General features: G+C 48.5%; 1 protein-coding gene across 1 annotated transcript in view; it reads right to left on the reverse strand.

Annotated features, from left to right (window-relative positions):
• GPKOW (G-patch domain and KOW motifs) overlaps window positions 1-17,729 on the reverse strand; it is a 743,201-nt gene that overhangs the window by 26,124 nt on the left and 699,348 nt on the right. Inside the window, exon 10 of the mRNA XM_044080190.1 lies at window positions 6,958-7,043. Within this exon, the coding sequence (XP_043936125.1) occupies window positions 6,958-7,043 (86 nt within the window). The remainder of the gene's footprint in view (window positions 1-6,957; window positions 7,044-17,729) is intronic.

Here is a 17,729-nt window from a genome sequence, read left to right on the forward strand (position 1 = left end):
GTAGCCCAGAGCCTGCAAATTTTTTCTTGCAGTTAACTGGGTCTTTGTTGCCATGCTTTCGAAGTAAGAAGTCAGTTGCCTTTGTTTGTCTGGCATGAAATAAGCCATCTGGGCAGTTGTATTTAAGCTTGCACCCAGGAATATTATCTCTTGAGAGGGTACTAGTTTTGATTTATTTTCGTTTACTGTGTACCCTAGGCAAATTAGTAATCTTTTAACAAATGCCAGATGCTTTAGTAGAATGTCTTTGGTCTCGGCTTGAATAAGGCAGTCGTCCAAGTAGGGATATATCTGAATTCCTCTTTGTCTGCAAAATACAATTACTGGTGCCAGGCATTTTGTGAAGACCCTGGGCGCAGTAGATAAGCCAAAGGGCAGTGCAGAGAATTGGTAGTGCATTGAGCCAGCTATGAATCTGAGGTATCTTCTGCAAGATTGTCTGATTTTGACATGCAGGTATGTCTCTTTGAGGTCCAAAGTTACAAGCCAAGCCTTCTTGCCCAGCATGGGCAGAAGCTGTTGCAGAGTCAATATTTTGAATTTCGGAACGTGTATTTAGAATAGACAGGTCCAGAATTGGTCTCCATGCTTTGTCCTTTCTTGGTACTAAGAAAAGTCTTGAGTAAAATCCTTGTCCCTGCTCTTGTTGTGGCACTGGCTGAATAGCCTTCATGTCCATGAGAGATGAAACTTGTTTTTGTGCCTCTGCCCATTGATTGTGTGGCAGGTCAGGCATACCTTTTGTCTTTGGAAGGATGTGAGAATGGAACCTGTAGCCATGACAGACTATATTTAAGACCCATTTGTCCTAGGTGATCATGTGCCAATTTTGTGAAAAAAGTGCTAGCTTTCCCCCTAAGGGTGCTGCCAAAAGATAAATGCTTGGCATTAGCAGAGAGAAGTCATTGGGACTGTTTCCTATATGGCTGTGATTTGTCTTCTCTGTTTTGGAGGTAGAATCACCCCATTGTTTGGGCCTGTCTGAGCCCTGGGGCTATTGTTTGCCTCTTTGTGGCCTGTCTGACACGGGAAAGGACCAATTCTTAGAAGGCCAGTTCCTGCTAAATCTGTGTGGCTGTACCTGTAAGAAATCCTTTACTGTCTGCATAGATTTAGCTTTATCCCCCATTTTCTTCAACACCTCTTCTGTCTTAACACCAAACAAAGTATCATGCTGTAATGGAGCATCCAATAATTTTGCTTTAACATGATCAGGCAGAGTCTGTTCCTTTAACCAAGCATGCCTTCTAATGACAGAACCTGTTACAGCGCCCCTGCAAGAGGCCTCCAATGAATCATAACCACATTGCAAAGTATGTTTTCCCACTTGTTCAGATGCTTGCAATAAATCCTGCATTTCCTTGTTTTCAGAACAATCAGAATTTGTCAACATTTTCTGTTTTAGCAGATACATTAAGTATTGCTGATATTTAAGCATATGAAATTGACAATTTAAAGCCCTTACAGCCAAGGTAGCAGAAGTGTAAACTCCCCCCCATCTGTCCAGTGACCTAGAATCTCTATAGGAGGGGACAGGGTTTTTTGCAGTAGCAGCCTTGACCCCTTTGGGACCCTGAGAAATAGTTTCTGGGTCAGCAGCAGGGTTTTTATATAGAAATTTATAAGAATCTGGAACACTGTAGTATCTGTCTGGCTTAACATATGCAGGAGGTAAAGAGTCAGGAGACAGGCCGGACTCTGAATATACATAATCTACAATGTCTAGAACAGGTGGAATAGCAAGAGGTCTGTGCTGAGGTAGAAAAAGAAAGTCTCTGAGCCTTTTCTTAGAATCTGAGTAATCCTGGCTCTCCCAGTGAAAATGCTCCCTCAAGGTACGTAGGGTTTCCCCAAAGGAGTAATCCTGAGGAGGATAAGCTGAAGGGATAGATTCCTCAGCATCAGAATCCTCATAGGGAGGAATGGAGTATCCCTGTTCTGAAGAGGAGTCAGAGGAAATGGAAACCTGATCAGAGGAATCATATTCAATGTCTTGTCTAGGCCTCTTATCAGGAGGGGGATGGGAACCCCTGATCAAAGTAATTAGGTCTTCAGCCATTTTGAGCATCTGTTTTTTAGGCATGGAAGTCTGTCCTGGAGAATGCTGTACTTGTTTCCTTGTCTTTAAAACTGTTTTAGTCTTTGTCTTGGATGCTGAAGCTGGCTTGATATAAAGCTGTGTAGGTCTGAAAACACCCTCAGAAGCCGATGCCTGCTCAGCGGCTCCAGACCCATCTGAGGGATTAGTTTCCGAAGGTCCAATACCTTGAGTATCCAGAGGCCTAGTTGTCTCCACATGGGAGTCGGAGGCGGCCTGTGGCACTGAGGTAGCGGGTGTCAGGGGCTGCGAAAGCGCCTCACTGAGAACCGGCAACTGGCCTAGAAGAGGCTTTGTCGTTGGACCTTGGATGCCTGTCCTTTTCTTCTTCCTTACGCTTTTTATGAACTCCTGTCATCGGATGTTCCGACGGCGTTATATAGTTAACCCTTCGGCCAAAGTAATGAAAAGCAAAATCGTACCGACGCTTAATAGTGTGTTGGTGGTCAGAGCCTAGGCAAGGAATACAGTAAGAATGAAAATCCTTATGAGGTATTTGCTTCCCACAAAAAATACAATTGTTAACTTTTTCTGACATCGGTCTGGAGCAAGAAAAAAGTTTCCCCAATGGGGTACTTAGCTTTTTAGAAGACTTCGGATCTGAAATTCAAATTCGATAATCTCAGGAGTCGGCCGACCGACACTTGCGAACTGCTTTTGCTTCGGGCACCGCACGGCAAGAAAGACTAAAGAAAATGGCATTGGCTGCATCTTTTATACCCCTGGCGCACTGACGTCAGGGAAGAGGTGACAGCAACCGACGCCGGACCAGGACTTTGGAATTCAGGCCGACTGCGGGTAGCCTGCCAGCAGGATAACCCAAGTGTAATGACTGCAATAGTGAAACACGACGAACATCAATGGTTTTTCCAAAGGTGAGATCCTCCGCTGGGGAATCTGCTTCAGCAGATTCTTCCTCTGGGGAGGCATACCCAAGAGAAGAGGGTAATTGGGACACATGAGAAAGTGAATCCTTTAAGGAAGAGTCAGAGGATTCCTCCACATCCACCTGAGAGGTGTCTAAGGTCTGGGCCCTAGGGCACATCACTGGAGGAGCCACTGGGGAAGGTAAGGGAGTAGCAGGCCTTAAAGCCATTAAGGCATTGAAGAGACTCTGTGAAAAATCCTGCCAATCTGGCTGGCTTTCCGCCGGGGGAAAAGTGTGCTTTCTTTTCTCCTTCTTTTTAAAAGAAGGCCTAGTGGGCATCTGGGCCAGGGAAGGCCTGGTGTTGGTAAGCAGCGCGGTAGGGTAGGGATCCACACGGGCAGCCGGTGCAAGCCTAGGTTCCCCCTCGCTGTCGTTAGCAGACATCTGTAGGACCTCTGAGGATGTGCCTTCCTCTCTGGCTTCTGTGGCTTTCACATCAGTACCCGCTGTACCCATATCGGTGGCAACCAATCGTTCCTCCAGGCAGTCAGCCACAGGAGGGATGAGAGGTGGCCGAGGTGCAGCTACAACTTCTGACCTTTTTCTTGGGCGGCTCGACGGGCTAACTGGACAGCCCCTCCATACCTAAGGCTAAGCGTCTAAGGAGCTGGTTCTCGAGATAATGCTTAATGCTTGCAATCTGCTACTCAAGGTTTTCTGGATGAAGGCCTGGCAAATGGGGCAGGCCTTATGGTTGTGGGTAGGCCCTAGTCAAAAAAGGCAGAGCTCATGGGCGTCTTTATGAGGAATCTGACAGCCGCACTTGCACTTACTCTTCCTGGACAACATGAACCCAACACAAACATGCAGTGACCCAAAAAACAAAATGTCCCCAATGGGGTACTTATCTTTATATTTTTTGATCTGACAGCCAGTATGGCAGGAATAGCTGACGTCTGAGTGGTGGCAGAGAAGTTCTGAGGTCTGCTATGTGTAGATGTCACTTTTATGGCCCACATTCCTCTAGCCACGTCAGATGTCCCACACACCTAGCAGTGACTGGAAACTTTAGAATACTGGCCGGACATTCAGGTAGCAAGAGGGAGAATCCCAAGAGTACAGAATACTGCAACATGTGAATAGAAGGACATCAGGTATTTAGTCATTTGTGTGTGATAATTAATAGCTCTGAATGTTGAAGTGGAAGAGGTTTGGACTTTCCTACTCTACCTAACCACAGGCCTGCTATCCTTGTCCGAGGGGAGGACATTAGCAGTGAAAAGCAGCTTGGATGACTTATCTGAGGGGGGGGGGTGGAGAGAGAGACTACAGCAGGGTCACGCATAGGAGTTTTATTCAGCCATTTAAGCTCATTATGGACCTTATAAAATCTGGCTGGTCTTTTGCAAGCTTATGGCAGAGAGTCAGGTGTTAAAGAAGAAGCATCCAAGTAAGTCTCAAGGACTGAGAGGGACTAGAAAAAGAGCTGGAGCACCTCTCTCCAGAAGGATGTAGTATCTTTTGTACCTCAGAGATTTGCCTTCAGTGCCATTCAAAGTGTCTCATCATGCTCTGGATAGTTGCTGCAAAGAAAGTCTCTTCCAAGGCAGGGTCAAGCAAAAGAATCCTCTTTGACTCAGGAGACCTGTTCAGGAGAATGGAGTTGCAAAGAGTAATACAGAGAATGAGCAGAATCTGGTTCTGGATCCTCTTCAGAGGAGGAAGAATCCAAGAAGTGCATATGTGGTGTGGCTTGAGTTAGCTGGGTCACAAGAGGAGGAAGCTTCAGGGCCATGACAGCTTTAAATAAGACCTGAGAGAAGTCCAGTCATTCTTTTTCTCTGGAGGATGCAGGGGACATTGCATACTTTTTTTCTGTTTTCTTTTTAGGGGTGCTATACCCCTGCACAAGCCTTGGATGTTTGGAACCTTGTCTCATTTTACTAAGCATACCAGGGACTTCTTCAAGTACAAGGATCTGAGGGATATTGTGAGCGCCTCCAAGATAAGATGTGGTTTGTCTGAAGTATCCGCAGTCTGCAAGGCCTCAGGGGCCATGCCAGCCTCCAACTGGGTCTTGGTCGTGGCCACCTGAGAGGTAATCTGACATATCACAGGTTTAATAATCTCAGCAGGTACATCTGACAATGGACTGACAATCATCTCAGGGTCTCTTGGGAAGAAGGGCAACATTGGAAGCCAAAGAGGCTGCCATCTTAGAGCTAGATGTTTTAAAGGCTGAATTTCAAGAAATGCATTAAGCAATGAAAGTCTCAATCTGAGGGTCTTAGGGAGAAATGACTGACAAATGGAGCAGAATTTGTAGTTGTGTTCTGTGCCTAGGCAAAAAAGGCAGGGGTGTCCCTGTACAGGATCTGCCAACTGCACTTGAACCTACCCCCCTAGATGACATTAACAAATTAGAAATAAGAAATCAGAAAAGGAAGGTTCCCCAACAGGGCACTTATCTAACAATGATTAACAAAGCAATGGTACCAATGACCAAACGTGGATCAGTCCGATGGATGCACAACCAGCATTTGGGCTGGCTGCGAGACAGTCTGGAGATCTCACATTTATGTCCATCCTTATACCACCAATCACAAGAGCTGATGTCATACATCAGATGTACGCCCTCGGGAAGGTAAAGCTTTGGTACCCCAGCAGGACTTCAGTGATGAATACTCATCTGTACTGAATACTGCAACAGTGATTTTGGTTAGAACATCTTGAGTAACTCGGAAATACAAGAGGGACAGCAAGCAAACAAGTTAGCCTGGTGCCACAGCTCTTTCCACTGGTCTGGAGTCGAGGACAAGAACTTTTTAGTAGCCACTAACATTTCTCTAACTACATGTAGAACTAGGAAGGTTAACATAGGTGAGATTTCGTGACTAAGCATGAAGGGGCATGAACATTATAGCCAGAAGCCTTCTTTATATCATTCATTTTGTCAAGGAAGAAAAACAAGACCCTTTATGCAGAAAGACAAGCAAAGGGAGGAATCACACCTCCATGGAACAATGGAAAGCTGCCACTATTATCCTGATGGCATTATTACAGATGTTTCAGCTGCCCTTTTGTGTCAAGATAAAAGCAGAAGGGATAAAAGAATCTGACAACAAAAATGAAAAGGCATCCAAGAACTCACATTCTTTGCAGCAATACTGACTACAACAAGAATTTTCTCCTCAGGGTTATTGCACTGAAATCCAACTGAGAACTCTGCCACTAAATATACTCCTCCTGTTTGACTCTGGTAAATTCCCATTCATGAATGATCGAGACTACCCTGCTCAGAGAGTTTGCTAAAGAGTTATTGATCCTAGGAATGCAGATTACATCTAGAAAAGGATTCCATTATCCCATCCAATTCTACATCTCAGTTTTTGGACATAAGGTACCCATTTGTGTGTTGAAATACCATGCCACGGCTACTTTATGACCAATTCAGTGGAAGATGGAGGAAGCAAGGCATTCAGTCTGTAAAAAAGAACCAGTCAAAAGAATGGTTATATGTAGTACCTGCTCCCATACAGGCTAGGAGACTATATGTTTACCAGGGCTAGCAGGAGACTAGATATAGTCTTCTGTATTCTCTAGGAGCACAGAACACTCCCCTTGACAATGGCTCTAGTGAATTCTCACCACTCACTGAGAAATCCATACATGAAGCCTTCATCTGTGATGGTGGAGCAACTATGCTGGCTGTTAAATAAGCCAAGAAGTCTTCTATGACCCCAAATGGAGCTCTGTGAAGGGTTTCTAAAAAGCAGCCATATCTTGCTAGTCTGATTCATTTTAGTAAATATGCACTCTCTCAGAAAAATACAGGAGTAGTTTAAACTGAAAGGACTGGACTGGTGAAGGATTAACTTTGCTAAAAAGAGCTACAGTACTGCTACACTCGAATGGTAAATTCTTACAAGACAAGTGGGTTTTCTAACTTACTAAAACATATGATTTACGTCTCACATTAGGTATGACTTACCAAGCCTCTGTGCTCTCCAAGGACAACCATTATCTTATCAAACTCTCTTTTTGGAATGACAGTTTCCAACATTGATTGCTTTATACCTGGAGGTAAACAAAACAGAAACTTCACGTTACCTTTCGTAATTGAGAGTGACACAATTACTAAATACAGAAATAAACACAGAAAAAAATATATATACATATTGTATGTGCATGCATATATGTACACGCACACACACACACATATATATATATATATATATATATATAGATATACATATATATAACATATACATAAACGAGGTGGTACACTGGTGCAGCAGTTAGCATTACTGGCTTGTCCTCCTTATCTTTGGAGGTTTTTGTCAGGTGCTGCTTCCTAAAGACATGTTGTACCTGACACAGTGATACTCCTAAATGCCCTTAGTCATGTATGTTGTGTGTGAGTAGCATACCCTACAATTTGCTGTCTAGGATAAGTTTTTATGCAGATTACTCTGAGTGTTGGGATATACTCTGGCTCTCCCGCAAGCTTGAAATGGACAAAGACTCAGAGAATGTATGTATATATACTTGTGCAGCTGCATGCTTCTACAAGTACATGGAAACAATGAAATACACAAATCTCGAATGGCTAAATATCAATCCCGAAACATCGAAAGTCAAAACACCGAAAAAAAAAAAAAACATGTTTTTTGCAGGGGAGGCCAAGCCCTCAGCACCCAACACCCCCTGCTAATTATAATTGCCAACTACAAGATCACTCTACAGTTGGGAAAGGCCAAATTCTCTGATCCTCACTGTTCACAATCTTGTACAAATTTAACAGAAGCATAAGCGATCAAATGAGTTTTGATCACTTTTGCCAGGGACAAAATGTAAGATTATACGATTAGATGGAATGTTTCCATAAATCATTTGATACACATACACATTAGAATGGCAAAGAGGATAGCATTGTCGCCTCATGGCAAGAGGTTCGCCAACTTGATAGTTGGCCGGAGTGCCTTTTGTGTAGTGTCTGCATGTCCCTCCCTGTGTTTACACGGGTTTCCTTCATTTGTTCATTTCCTCCCACATTTCAAAGACATACAGTAGGTGGACTGGATACTATAAATTGGCCATAGATGTGAGCGTGCTTGTGCATATGAGGTGTGGAAGAAAGTACAGTTGTGTAAACTTACCATAAATGTAGATGTTCGAGTGTATTCACTGTTGCAGTCATTACATTTGGGTAATCTGCTGGCAGGTTGCCCTCAGTCAGCTTGAATTCCAAATTCTTGGGTCCTGCATCGGTTGCTGTCTTCTGTTACATGATGTCAGGTCATCAGGGATATAAAACATGCAGCTGACGCCATTTTCCTTAGTTTTTCTTGCCCCCGATGTCAGGTGCCCCCAAAAAAGTAGCAAAAAAAAAAAAATATATATATATATATATATATATATATATATATATATATATATATACACATGCATCAATATAAATTTTACCTTCATCTACAAGCAAATACACCACATAGGTTGTAGAAGATAGAGAAGAAAAGATAAACTCCAGAATGACAGGGGGATGGCGGGAGGGTAACCTGGACTGCAACAATGAATACACTCGAACATCTACATTTATGGTAAGTGTACACAACTGTACTATGTTCTTCGTGTTTCACTGTTGCAGTCATTACATTTGGGTGGCATCCCAAAGCTCTGGTTGGGAGGCTGGCGCTAAACAGCATTAGGTGCGGCTATAAGGCCCTGCAGCACTGCAGTGGCAAAGCCTGCCCTGGACTTCGAGTAGAGAGGCAAATGATAATGCTTTGTAAAGGTGTGAACAGAACTCCAAGTAGCAGCCTCTAAAATGTCTGGTTGGTACTCCTCTGAGAAAGGCTGCTGAAGTAGCTGCAACTCTGGTGGAATGAGACCTAATGCCCTTGGGCACAGGTTTACCATGGTGTAAGCAGCAGAAACGGATGCAGTGGCTTACCCACTTTGAAATTGTCTGCTTTGTAATAGCCTTTCCTTCTGATCCTGCAGCATATGACACTAGTAACTGCTCAGTTTTTCTTTGAGCTTTAGTCCTGCTCAAGTAGAATCTTAGCTGCCTGTGTACATCCAAGGAATGCAGAATTCTCTCCCCCTTGTTCTGCGGATTTGGATAAAAGGTTGGCAGATGAATTTTTGGTTAAGAGCCGCAATGGAAACCACCTTAAGCATAAAAGTATGATTTGTCCTCAGAGACACCCTGTCTGGGTAAAATATGATAAAAGGCTCTATCTACAGCCATGAGGGCCTGAAGCTCTGACACTCTTCTTGCTGAAGTAATTGCTAGTAGCAGAGCTGTTTTCCATGATAAGAAATTTATATCAGCGGTAGCAGCTGGTTCAAATGGATGCAGGGTGAGCTTTTCCAACACATAATTGAGGTCCCATGCAGATAATGGTGATCTTCTAGGTGGCCTTAAATGTTTGTCTCCTCTAAGATACTGCTTTAAGTAAAGGATGAAAAAAAAATGGTGGCTCTGTATTGTAATGAGCTGAAATGGCAGAGGCATGGATTTTAACTGATGAGAAAGATAGGCCTTTGTCAAGCATCTCAGTTAAGCATTGTAATATCTGAGGAATATTTGGTTCTGCTGTATCAGTTCCTTGTGCTTGATTCCAAGCACAGAATCTCTTCCATTTGTCAGCATAAGATTTTCTAGTACTAGGCCTTCTGGCTTCCAAAATGACATCCATCACAGCTTTACTGAGAGGTGTTGTTTGTATAACTACATGATCAGCCATGCTGCCAGGTTCAGTGTCTGTAGTTGATTGTGCAGGATCTGATTGTTTTGCTGGGACAGTAGTTGAGGTCTTCGAGGTAAGGTCCAAGCTGGGTATTGAGACAAGTTCCTTAGAATTGGGTACCAGTACTGGCGGGGCCAGTCCGGGGCAATTAGTATCATCTATTGTTTCTCTTGTCTGACTTTTAGAAGGACCTTGGGGAGAAGAGGCAGAGAGGAAAGGCGTAAACTGATAGGTTATTCCAACTGAAGGACAGAGCGTCCACTTTCCATGCTTGTCTGTGATAAGTCCTTGTGCAGAATCTTTTCAATTGATAATTTTGAGGGGAGACAAATAGATCTATGTCTGGGCTCCCCCAATTCTCTGTTATCATGCTGAAGACTTGTGGATTTAGTTTCCACTTGTGAGGATCCATAAGGTTTCTGCTTAAATCGTCTGCCAGTGTATTTTGTTTTCCTGGCAGGAATTGAGCTTGAAGATGTATTTGGTAGGTCAAAGCTGTGTCCCACAGTGCCATTGCTAATCTGCAAAGGTGGTATGAGTGTGTGCCCCCTTGCTTGTTTATATACCACATGACTGTGATGTTGTCTGTCTTTATCAGTAGTTGTCCTGGATGAAGTAAGTTCTTGAAGGCTGTTAGTGCATGTTGAACAGCTAGCATCTCTTTCTGGTTGATATGTAGATGCATTTTTTGGGGGTACATATGCCCTGAATGCATCTTCTTGCAATGTGGGCCCCCCAGGCATAATCTGATGAGTCTGTTGTTAAGGTTTGGCTGGCAGGGGGGAGAGTGAAGGCCCGTCCCATGTTTTGGTGACATGCCTTTGCCCACCATAGAAATTAGAAGTTATGTACTCACCATAACGTTCCATCTGAGTACGTGTATTCATCTGTCTGCAACCTGTGGGTTATGGATCCGATATCGGATCCGAACCGGCATGGTTTTACCAGCTATGGATCCGAGCTCCTAGCTCCTCCCCTCACCCATAATGCCCTGCTCTCCCTACATGACCTCAGATCAAGTTTGCCCTGAAACAAAATACCCTGAAAAGGGTAACAAATAATATGCAGGAAACTGACAAGGCCAGGGGGATAGGAGGGCGGGATGGTTGCAGACAAATGAATACACCTACTCAGATGGAACGTTATGGTGAGTACATAACTTCTAAATCTGAAGTAGGAGATTCATTTGTCTGCAACCTGTGGGACAGAGTCCCCAGCTACCTGAATCTTGGGCGGCCGTCATGGAAGGATATTCCGGAGCACCGCGAAGCCAAAGGATGCTCTACCTCTAGATGTGATATCCAGCTTGTAATGAGAAATAAAGGTATGGGATGAAGCCCAAGTGGCTGCTGAACAAATGTCATCCAGAGGAATCCTAGCCTTAAAGGCCGCTGAGATAGAAACTGACCGAGTTGAATGGGCACGGACTCCCTCCGGTGCGGGCCTCCCAGAGGCTTGATAAGCTAGAAGAATACACTGTGAAATCCAGCGAGACAAGGATACTTTGGAAATTGGCTTACCTAGATTGAATTTGGCAAAGGAAATGAACAACTGGTCGAATTGCCTATGACCAGCTATCCTGTTAAGATAAAAACGAAGCTGCCTGTGAACATCCAAGGAATGCAGCTTGTATTCACCCTTGTTTTGGTATTTAGGAAAGAAAACAGGGAGGTTAATGGACTGAATAATATTCATTTCCGAGGCCACCTTAGGAAGAAAGGAGGGATTGGTCCTGAGGTATATGCGGTCCGGATGGAAGATCAAGTAAGGAGGCTTTGAAGATAAGGCTTGAAGTTCTGAGACTCTTTTGGCCGAAGTAATGGCCACTAAGAAAGCAGTCTTAAGGGATAAGAATTTAAGATCTACTGTGGCCGCAGGTTCGAAAGGGGGAGCAGTCAAGGCCTGAAGAACCAAGGACAGATCCCAAGGAGGAACCGCTTGCTTAACAGGGGGCCTAAGGAGAAAGGTGCCTTTAAGGAAGACTTTACACAATTTGGCAGACATAAGAGGTCCAGAGTCATGACCAACATGATAGTGAGAAATGGCCGCAAGCTGCACTTTGACCGTGGAACTACTGGCACCATCATTAAAAAGAGTGGTGAGAAAGTCTAGCACCAGTGGAAGGGGAACCGTAAAGGGATCTAGACCTTGCCGCTCCGCCCAAAAGGAAAACCGTTTCCATTTACTGGTAGTTGGCTTATGAGCCGCTACCAGGATGGCCTTAACGGGAGACGAGATACCGGGAGTCCTAATTAGGAGGGGAACTGGAGCAGCCAAGCCGTTAGCTTCAGGGTGCCCAGATTCGGAGTTGGTAGGTTCGATGGATGCGAAATCAGATCCGGAATGGGATCTAAAATCCAAGATGGATTCACCGAGTGAGACCTTAGGAAAGGGAACCAGATCTGTCGAGGCCAGAATGGGGCAATGAGGATCATTCTGCACCCCAACCAAGAGGCTTTCTGAAGAACTTGGAGCATCAGTGGCAAAGGGGGGTAAGCATAAAGACCGGGAGGCCAAGCATGCACCAGAGCGTCTCTCGGGGAATCCCCTGGAGGAGTGATTAGAGCGAAAAAACTGTCGCACTTGGTGTTTAAGGGAGACGCAAAAAGATCGCAACAAGGAGTTTCCCACCGTGCGAAGATAACACTCGCTACTTGAGCATTGAGAGACCACTCATATGGGGAGAGAATGGTGCGACTGAGTTTGTCCGCCAGGATGTTGGACCGACCCGGAATATGCGTTGCGATGAGAAAGCGGTTGGTGGAGATCGCCCATTCCCACACTCTCATGGCTTCTCGACATAAGGGATAAGACCTGGTTCCCCCCTGTTTGTTGATGTACCAGACCACCGACATGTTGTCTGACTGAATCGCAATTGTTCCCAGGGGGAGAAAGGCTTGAAGTGCTCGCAACGCCAAGAGCACTGCTCTCATCTCTAGAACATTGATATGCAGGGAGGTCTCTGAGTCGTTCCACGTACCTTGGACTGTCCTGCCTGCAATATGCCCCCCCCACCCGAGGCGGGAGGCGTCCGTGGTCACCGTGGCGAGAGGGGGAGAAGCACAAAAAGAGCGGCCTCCGTGGAGATCCTGTGAGTGGAGCCACCACAAGAGGGACCGCTTGCAAGCCTTGCTGATCGCAATGGGATGATGCAGAGGTAGAGCAAGGTAAGACCACTGAACCTGAAGTGTCCACTGAAGGACCCGCATGTTGAATCTGGCTAGAGGAAGAAGAGATATTGCAGCCGCCATGGACCCTACAGCCCTCAGGACCAATTCCGCCGGAACAGAGTTGGAGTGTAGGATGGCCCGCACCTGGAGTCGCAAACTCTGAACTCTGTCGGTTGTGAGGAAAGCTCTCAACTCCCTGGTGTCTAACTTGGCGCCTATAAAATCTATCAACTGAGTAGGTGCCAGGTTGGATTTTGCTACATTTATCGTGATGCCCAATCGGGGAGCAAGATGAAGAAAGGAGTCTCGCGCCAATGATAGTAGATGCCTTGTTGGGGCGGTAAGGAGCCAGTCGTCCAGGTATGGGAAGACCTGCACCCCCTGAAGCCTCAGGTGGGCCGCAACCACTGCTAATACTTTGGTGAACACCCTGGGGGCTGTGGTGAGACCAAAGGGAAGGACCCTGAACTGGTAGTGACTGGCTCCCAGCCGGAAGCGAAGAAACCTCCTGGAACGCCTGTCCATAAGTATGTGGTAGTACGCATCCTTGAGGTCTATAGAGCACATCCAGTGGTTCTTTCCCAAAAGGGGAAGGATAGATTGTAGGGTGACCATCCGGAACTTCTCTTTGGGGACTGCCAGGTTTAACAGGGACAGGTCTAAAATTGGTCTTAGGTCCCCCGTCTTTTTTGGCACTAAAAAGAACCTGGAGTAGAACCCTGATCCGATCTGGTCTGGGGGGACGGGCTGGATGGCTCTTTTCCCCAGCAGATGGCCAATTTCTGCTGAAGCGGCCTCCTGCTGACCGGGTGGAACGTCGGGGAGGGATTTTAATTTTGGAAGGTGACGAAAGGGAATCTTGTATCCTCTGGATATAATACGGAGGACCCAGCGGTCTGATGTTATGGACTCCCATGCCGCTAGGTGCTCCAAAAAACGTCCCCCGACTGCCTCCAGAGTGGAGCAGTCGGGCAACCCTTCAGGGCTGCTGCGCGGGCCGTTCAGAGAAAGGTTCTCTGGACCCGAAGTTCCTGGTAGCCCCTCTGCCTCTGGGGCGGCGTCCTCCCTGTCCTCCTCTGCCACGGAAGGACTGGTTGTCCGGAGCGGGTTGGGATTGCTGCGACTTCCAGAACCACATCTTCTTCTGGCCCTTTTGGTTCCTAGAGTAGGGCCTCTGGGGCACAGAGAAGCGGATTCCGACGGCAGACAGCGTCTTCCGTCCTTTCGCTCTGGGTCAAGGTGTCGCGAACCGTCTTGCTAAAAAGGGCAGAACCATCGAAGGGGGCGTTCGCGAAGGATGCCTTGAAGGGCTCCGTGAAATCGCAATGGCGGAGCCAGGCCTGGCGTCTTGTGACTAGGCCTACTCCTGCAGCTCTAGCGGCTCCCTCAGTAGCATGGGACAGTAACCGCATAGAGGTATTTGTCACGGATCGAAGAGTGGCCATACGGGTAGAGTGCAAGAGTTTGTCCTCTTCCGACATGGACTCAGGGGGGGGATGCAGCGTATTCTTTAATAAGTTCGCGCTGCATCCTGATCACATGTGCCAAGTAGTTGAGCGCCCTCACTGAGAAGGTTGCAGAACTAAACATTCGCTTCCCCAAGCGGTCCATCATCCGAGACTCCTTGCACGGAGGGTGGACTGAGGGACTCTCCTGAGCGAGTTCCCTCTTGGTGGCTGCAGCCGTCAACATGGCATCTACCAGGGGCCCCTTACTCCAGTGGGCATGGTCTGCAGGGGGGCTAAGGATTCGGTCTGGCCTTTTGGGGATTGGCTCCACGGTGTCCGGTTCCTTCCACGTCCTGGTGGTAATGAGGTCCACCAGGGGGTCGGCAGGAGGGGACACCCAAGAGGTAGACGGGCCCACTTCGAATGCCTCCAAGAACACGGACTCGTCCGAGGAAGACTTTGGGGCAGACCACCCCCCCTTATGCGAAGCATTTCCATGATGTCTCCAAAGGAGACATCCTCGGGGGGTGATCTTGGGGAGCCTTCCCCTTCCTCCAAATCCGTGTCTTCAGTTAAAGACTCGGGGAGTCTATGTGCCTCCTCTTACACGTATGCTTGCGAGGGGCTTCCTCGGGGGGGGCTGTCCGAGGAACCCTCGCAAGCAGTGTCTTGTTCCAAAGGAACAGCTTGGGGCACTGAAGCGGGCTGTCCCAGTGGCTGGATGGTGGAAGCCTGACCCAGTGCAGATGGAGCGCGGGATGGAGCCGAAGCAAGTGCCGGGGGCCCGGAAGCCCTCAACAGAGCCCTCTCCACTACATCAAAAGCCGAGGGGGAGCCAGCCTCGACCAAAGGATCCGAAAGTCGGCTCCCCCTCGGATCCGATGAGTGGAGCATCTACCGGGGGCCCCTTACTCCAGTGGGCATGGTCTGCAGGGGGGCTAAGGATTCGGTCTGGCCTTTTGGGGATTGGCTCCACGGTGTCCGGTTCCTTCCACGTCCTGGTGGTAATGAGGTCCACCAGGGGGTCGGCAGGAGGGGACACCCAAGAGGTAGACGGGCCCGCTTCGAATGCCTCCAAGAACACGGACTCGTCCGAGGAAGACTTTGGGGCAGACCACCCCCCATTATGCGAAGCATTTCCATGATGTCTCCAAAGGAGACATCCTCGGGGGGTGATCTTGGGGAGCCTTCCCCTTCCTCCAAATCCGTGTCTTCAGTTAAAGACTCGGGGGAGTCTATGTGCCTCCTCTTACACGTATGCTTGCGAGGGGCTTCCTCGGGGGGGGGGCTGTCCGAGGAACCCTCGCAAGCAGTGTCTTGTTCCAAAGGAACAGCTTGGGGCACTGAAGCGGGCTGTCCCAGTGGCTGGATGGTGGAAGCCTGACCCAGTGCAGATGGAGCGCGGGATGGAGCCGAAGCAAGTGCCGGGGGCCCGGAAGCCCTCAACAGAGCCCTCTCCACTACATCAAAAGCCGAGGGGGAGCCAGCCTCGACCAAAGGATCCGAAAGTCGGCTCCCCCTCGGATCCGATGAGTGGATCGGAGCCGGCCCAGAGACACTCGGATCCGAAGGCCCAGTGCGCTCCGACACAGATGGTGCCAAAGGCACACTGAGTCCCCCGGATCCGAAGCTCGGAGCCAGGCTCCGAGAGGTCGGATCCGAAACACTCGAAGGCAAAGTCGGATCCGAAGTACCTAGTACTATCGGTGCCGACCCACCCCCGGCTCCGAAGCTGCCCGGCTCAACGCCCAACCCCGGGTAGCGGGTCGGAGAAGGAGCTATAGGCTTGAAAAATGGGGTCGAGCTCCCCCCAGAGGGGGGGGGGGGGTCGGCAGGAGGGGACACCCAAGAGGTAGACGGGCCCGCTTCGAATGCCTCCAAGAACACGGACTCGTCCGAGGAAGACTTTGGGGCAGACCACCCCCCCCTTATGCGAAGCATTTCCATGATGTCTCCAAAGGAGACATCCTCGGGGGGTGATCTTGGGGAGCCTTCCCCTTCCTCCAAATCCGTGTCTTCAGTTAAAGACTCGGGGGAGTCTATGTGCCTCCTCTTACACGTATGCTTGCGAGGGGCTTCCTCGGGGGGGCTGTCCGAGGAACCCTCGCAAGCAGTGTCTTGTTCCAAAGGAACAGCTTGGGGCACTGAAGCGGGCTGTCCCAGTGGCTGGATGGTGGAAGCCTGACCCAGTGCAGATGGAGCGCGGGATGGAGCCGAAGCAAGTGCCGGGGGCCCGGAAGCCCTCAACAGAGCCCTCTCCACTACATCAAAAGCCGAGGGGGAGCCAGCCTCGACCAAAGGATCTGAAAGTCGGCTCCCCCTCGGATCCGATGAGTGGATCGGAGCCGGCCCAGAGACACTCGGATCCGAAGGCCCAGTGCGCTCCGACACAGATGGTGCCAAAGGCACACTGAGTCCCCCGGATCCGAAGCTCGGAGCCAGGCTCCGAGAGGTCGGATCCGAAACACTCGAAGGCAAAGTCGGATCCGAAGTACCTAGTACTATCGGTGCCGACCACCCCGCTCGAAGCTGCCCGGCTCCGAACCCGGGTAGCGGGTCGGAGAAGGAGCTATAGGCTTGAAAAATGGGGTCGAGCTCCCCCCAGAGGGGGGGGGGGGAGGCAGGAGCACTCCCATCTGCATCTGGGCCTGGATGAACCTTTTCATCATCCGGTCCAGATCGGCATCAGAAAGAGAATAAGTGGATCTCAAAGAGGCTACCGAGGTAGGCCTTGAGTGCCTCCTCGATAGCCTTGACAGAGATCGGGTCTCCTCCTCCTCAGGCCCCGGTGAAAAGCAGACCGGAGACCGGAGCCGAGGGGGGGGGGGAGAGAGCCAGTAGCTAAGGAGGCCGGAGGAGAAGCCCGCTTAGCTGGCGGGGCCGAAACGGAGGTCTCGGCCCACCGCTTGTTTTGCTTCTCTCTCCGGTCCTTTTTTCTTGCCTCTCTCTCCTCCAAGCCAGTAGAGGGAGGTTGAGTCCCAGGTGGAGGAGGGAGGGCAGGAGAGGCGGGAACCGAAGCCACGGTTCCCACCACCGGAGCGGGAGCCGAAGCCGAGTCCGGGGGCAGAAGTCCCGCCAGGACCAGCTTCGATCTCCGCTCCTTCAATGCCCTGGGGTTGAACCCTGCACAAATGGAACATCCAGAAGTGAGGTGTTCAACCCCAAGGCATCGAACGCACCGAGTGTGGCCATCAGCAGGGGAGAGCTTATTAAAGTTCTTAAAATTAAGATTTTTAAGCTAAAAGTAACAAATTATGACAGGGAACCTAACACAATCACTCAAAAAACTTAATAACTATAGAAAAAAATGCTTTCTTTAACTAGAAATTTCACTTAGCTGAGAGCTCAGAATCCAAGGACCTGGTTACCAGTGCGGCAAACTAGATCTGA

This window comes from Protopterus annectens, chromosome 8.part0, assembly GCF_019279795.1.
Source record: "Protopterus annectens isolate FY-2018-M chromosome 8.part0, PAN1.0, whole genome shotgun sequence".
NCBI lineage: Eukaryota > Metazoa > Chordata > Ceratodontiformes > Protopteridae > Protopterus > Protopterus annectens.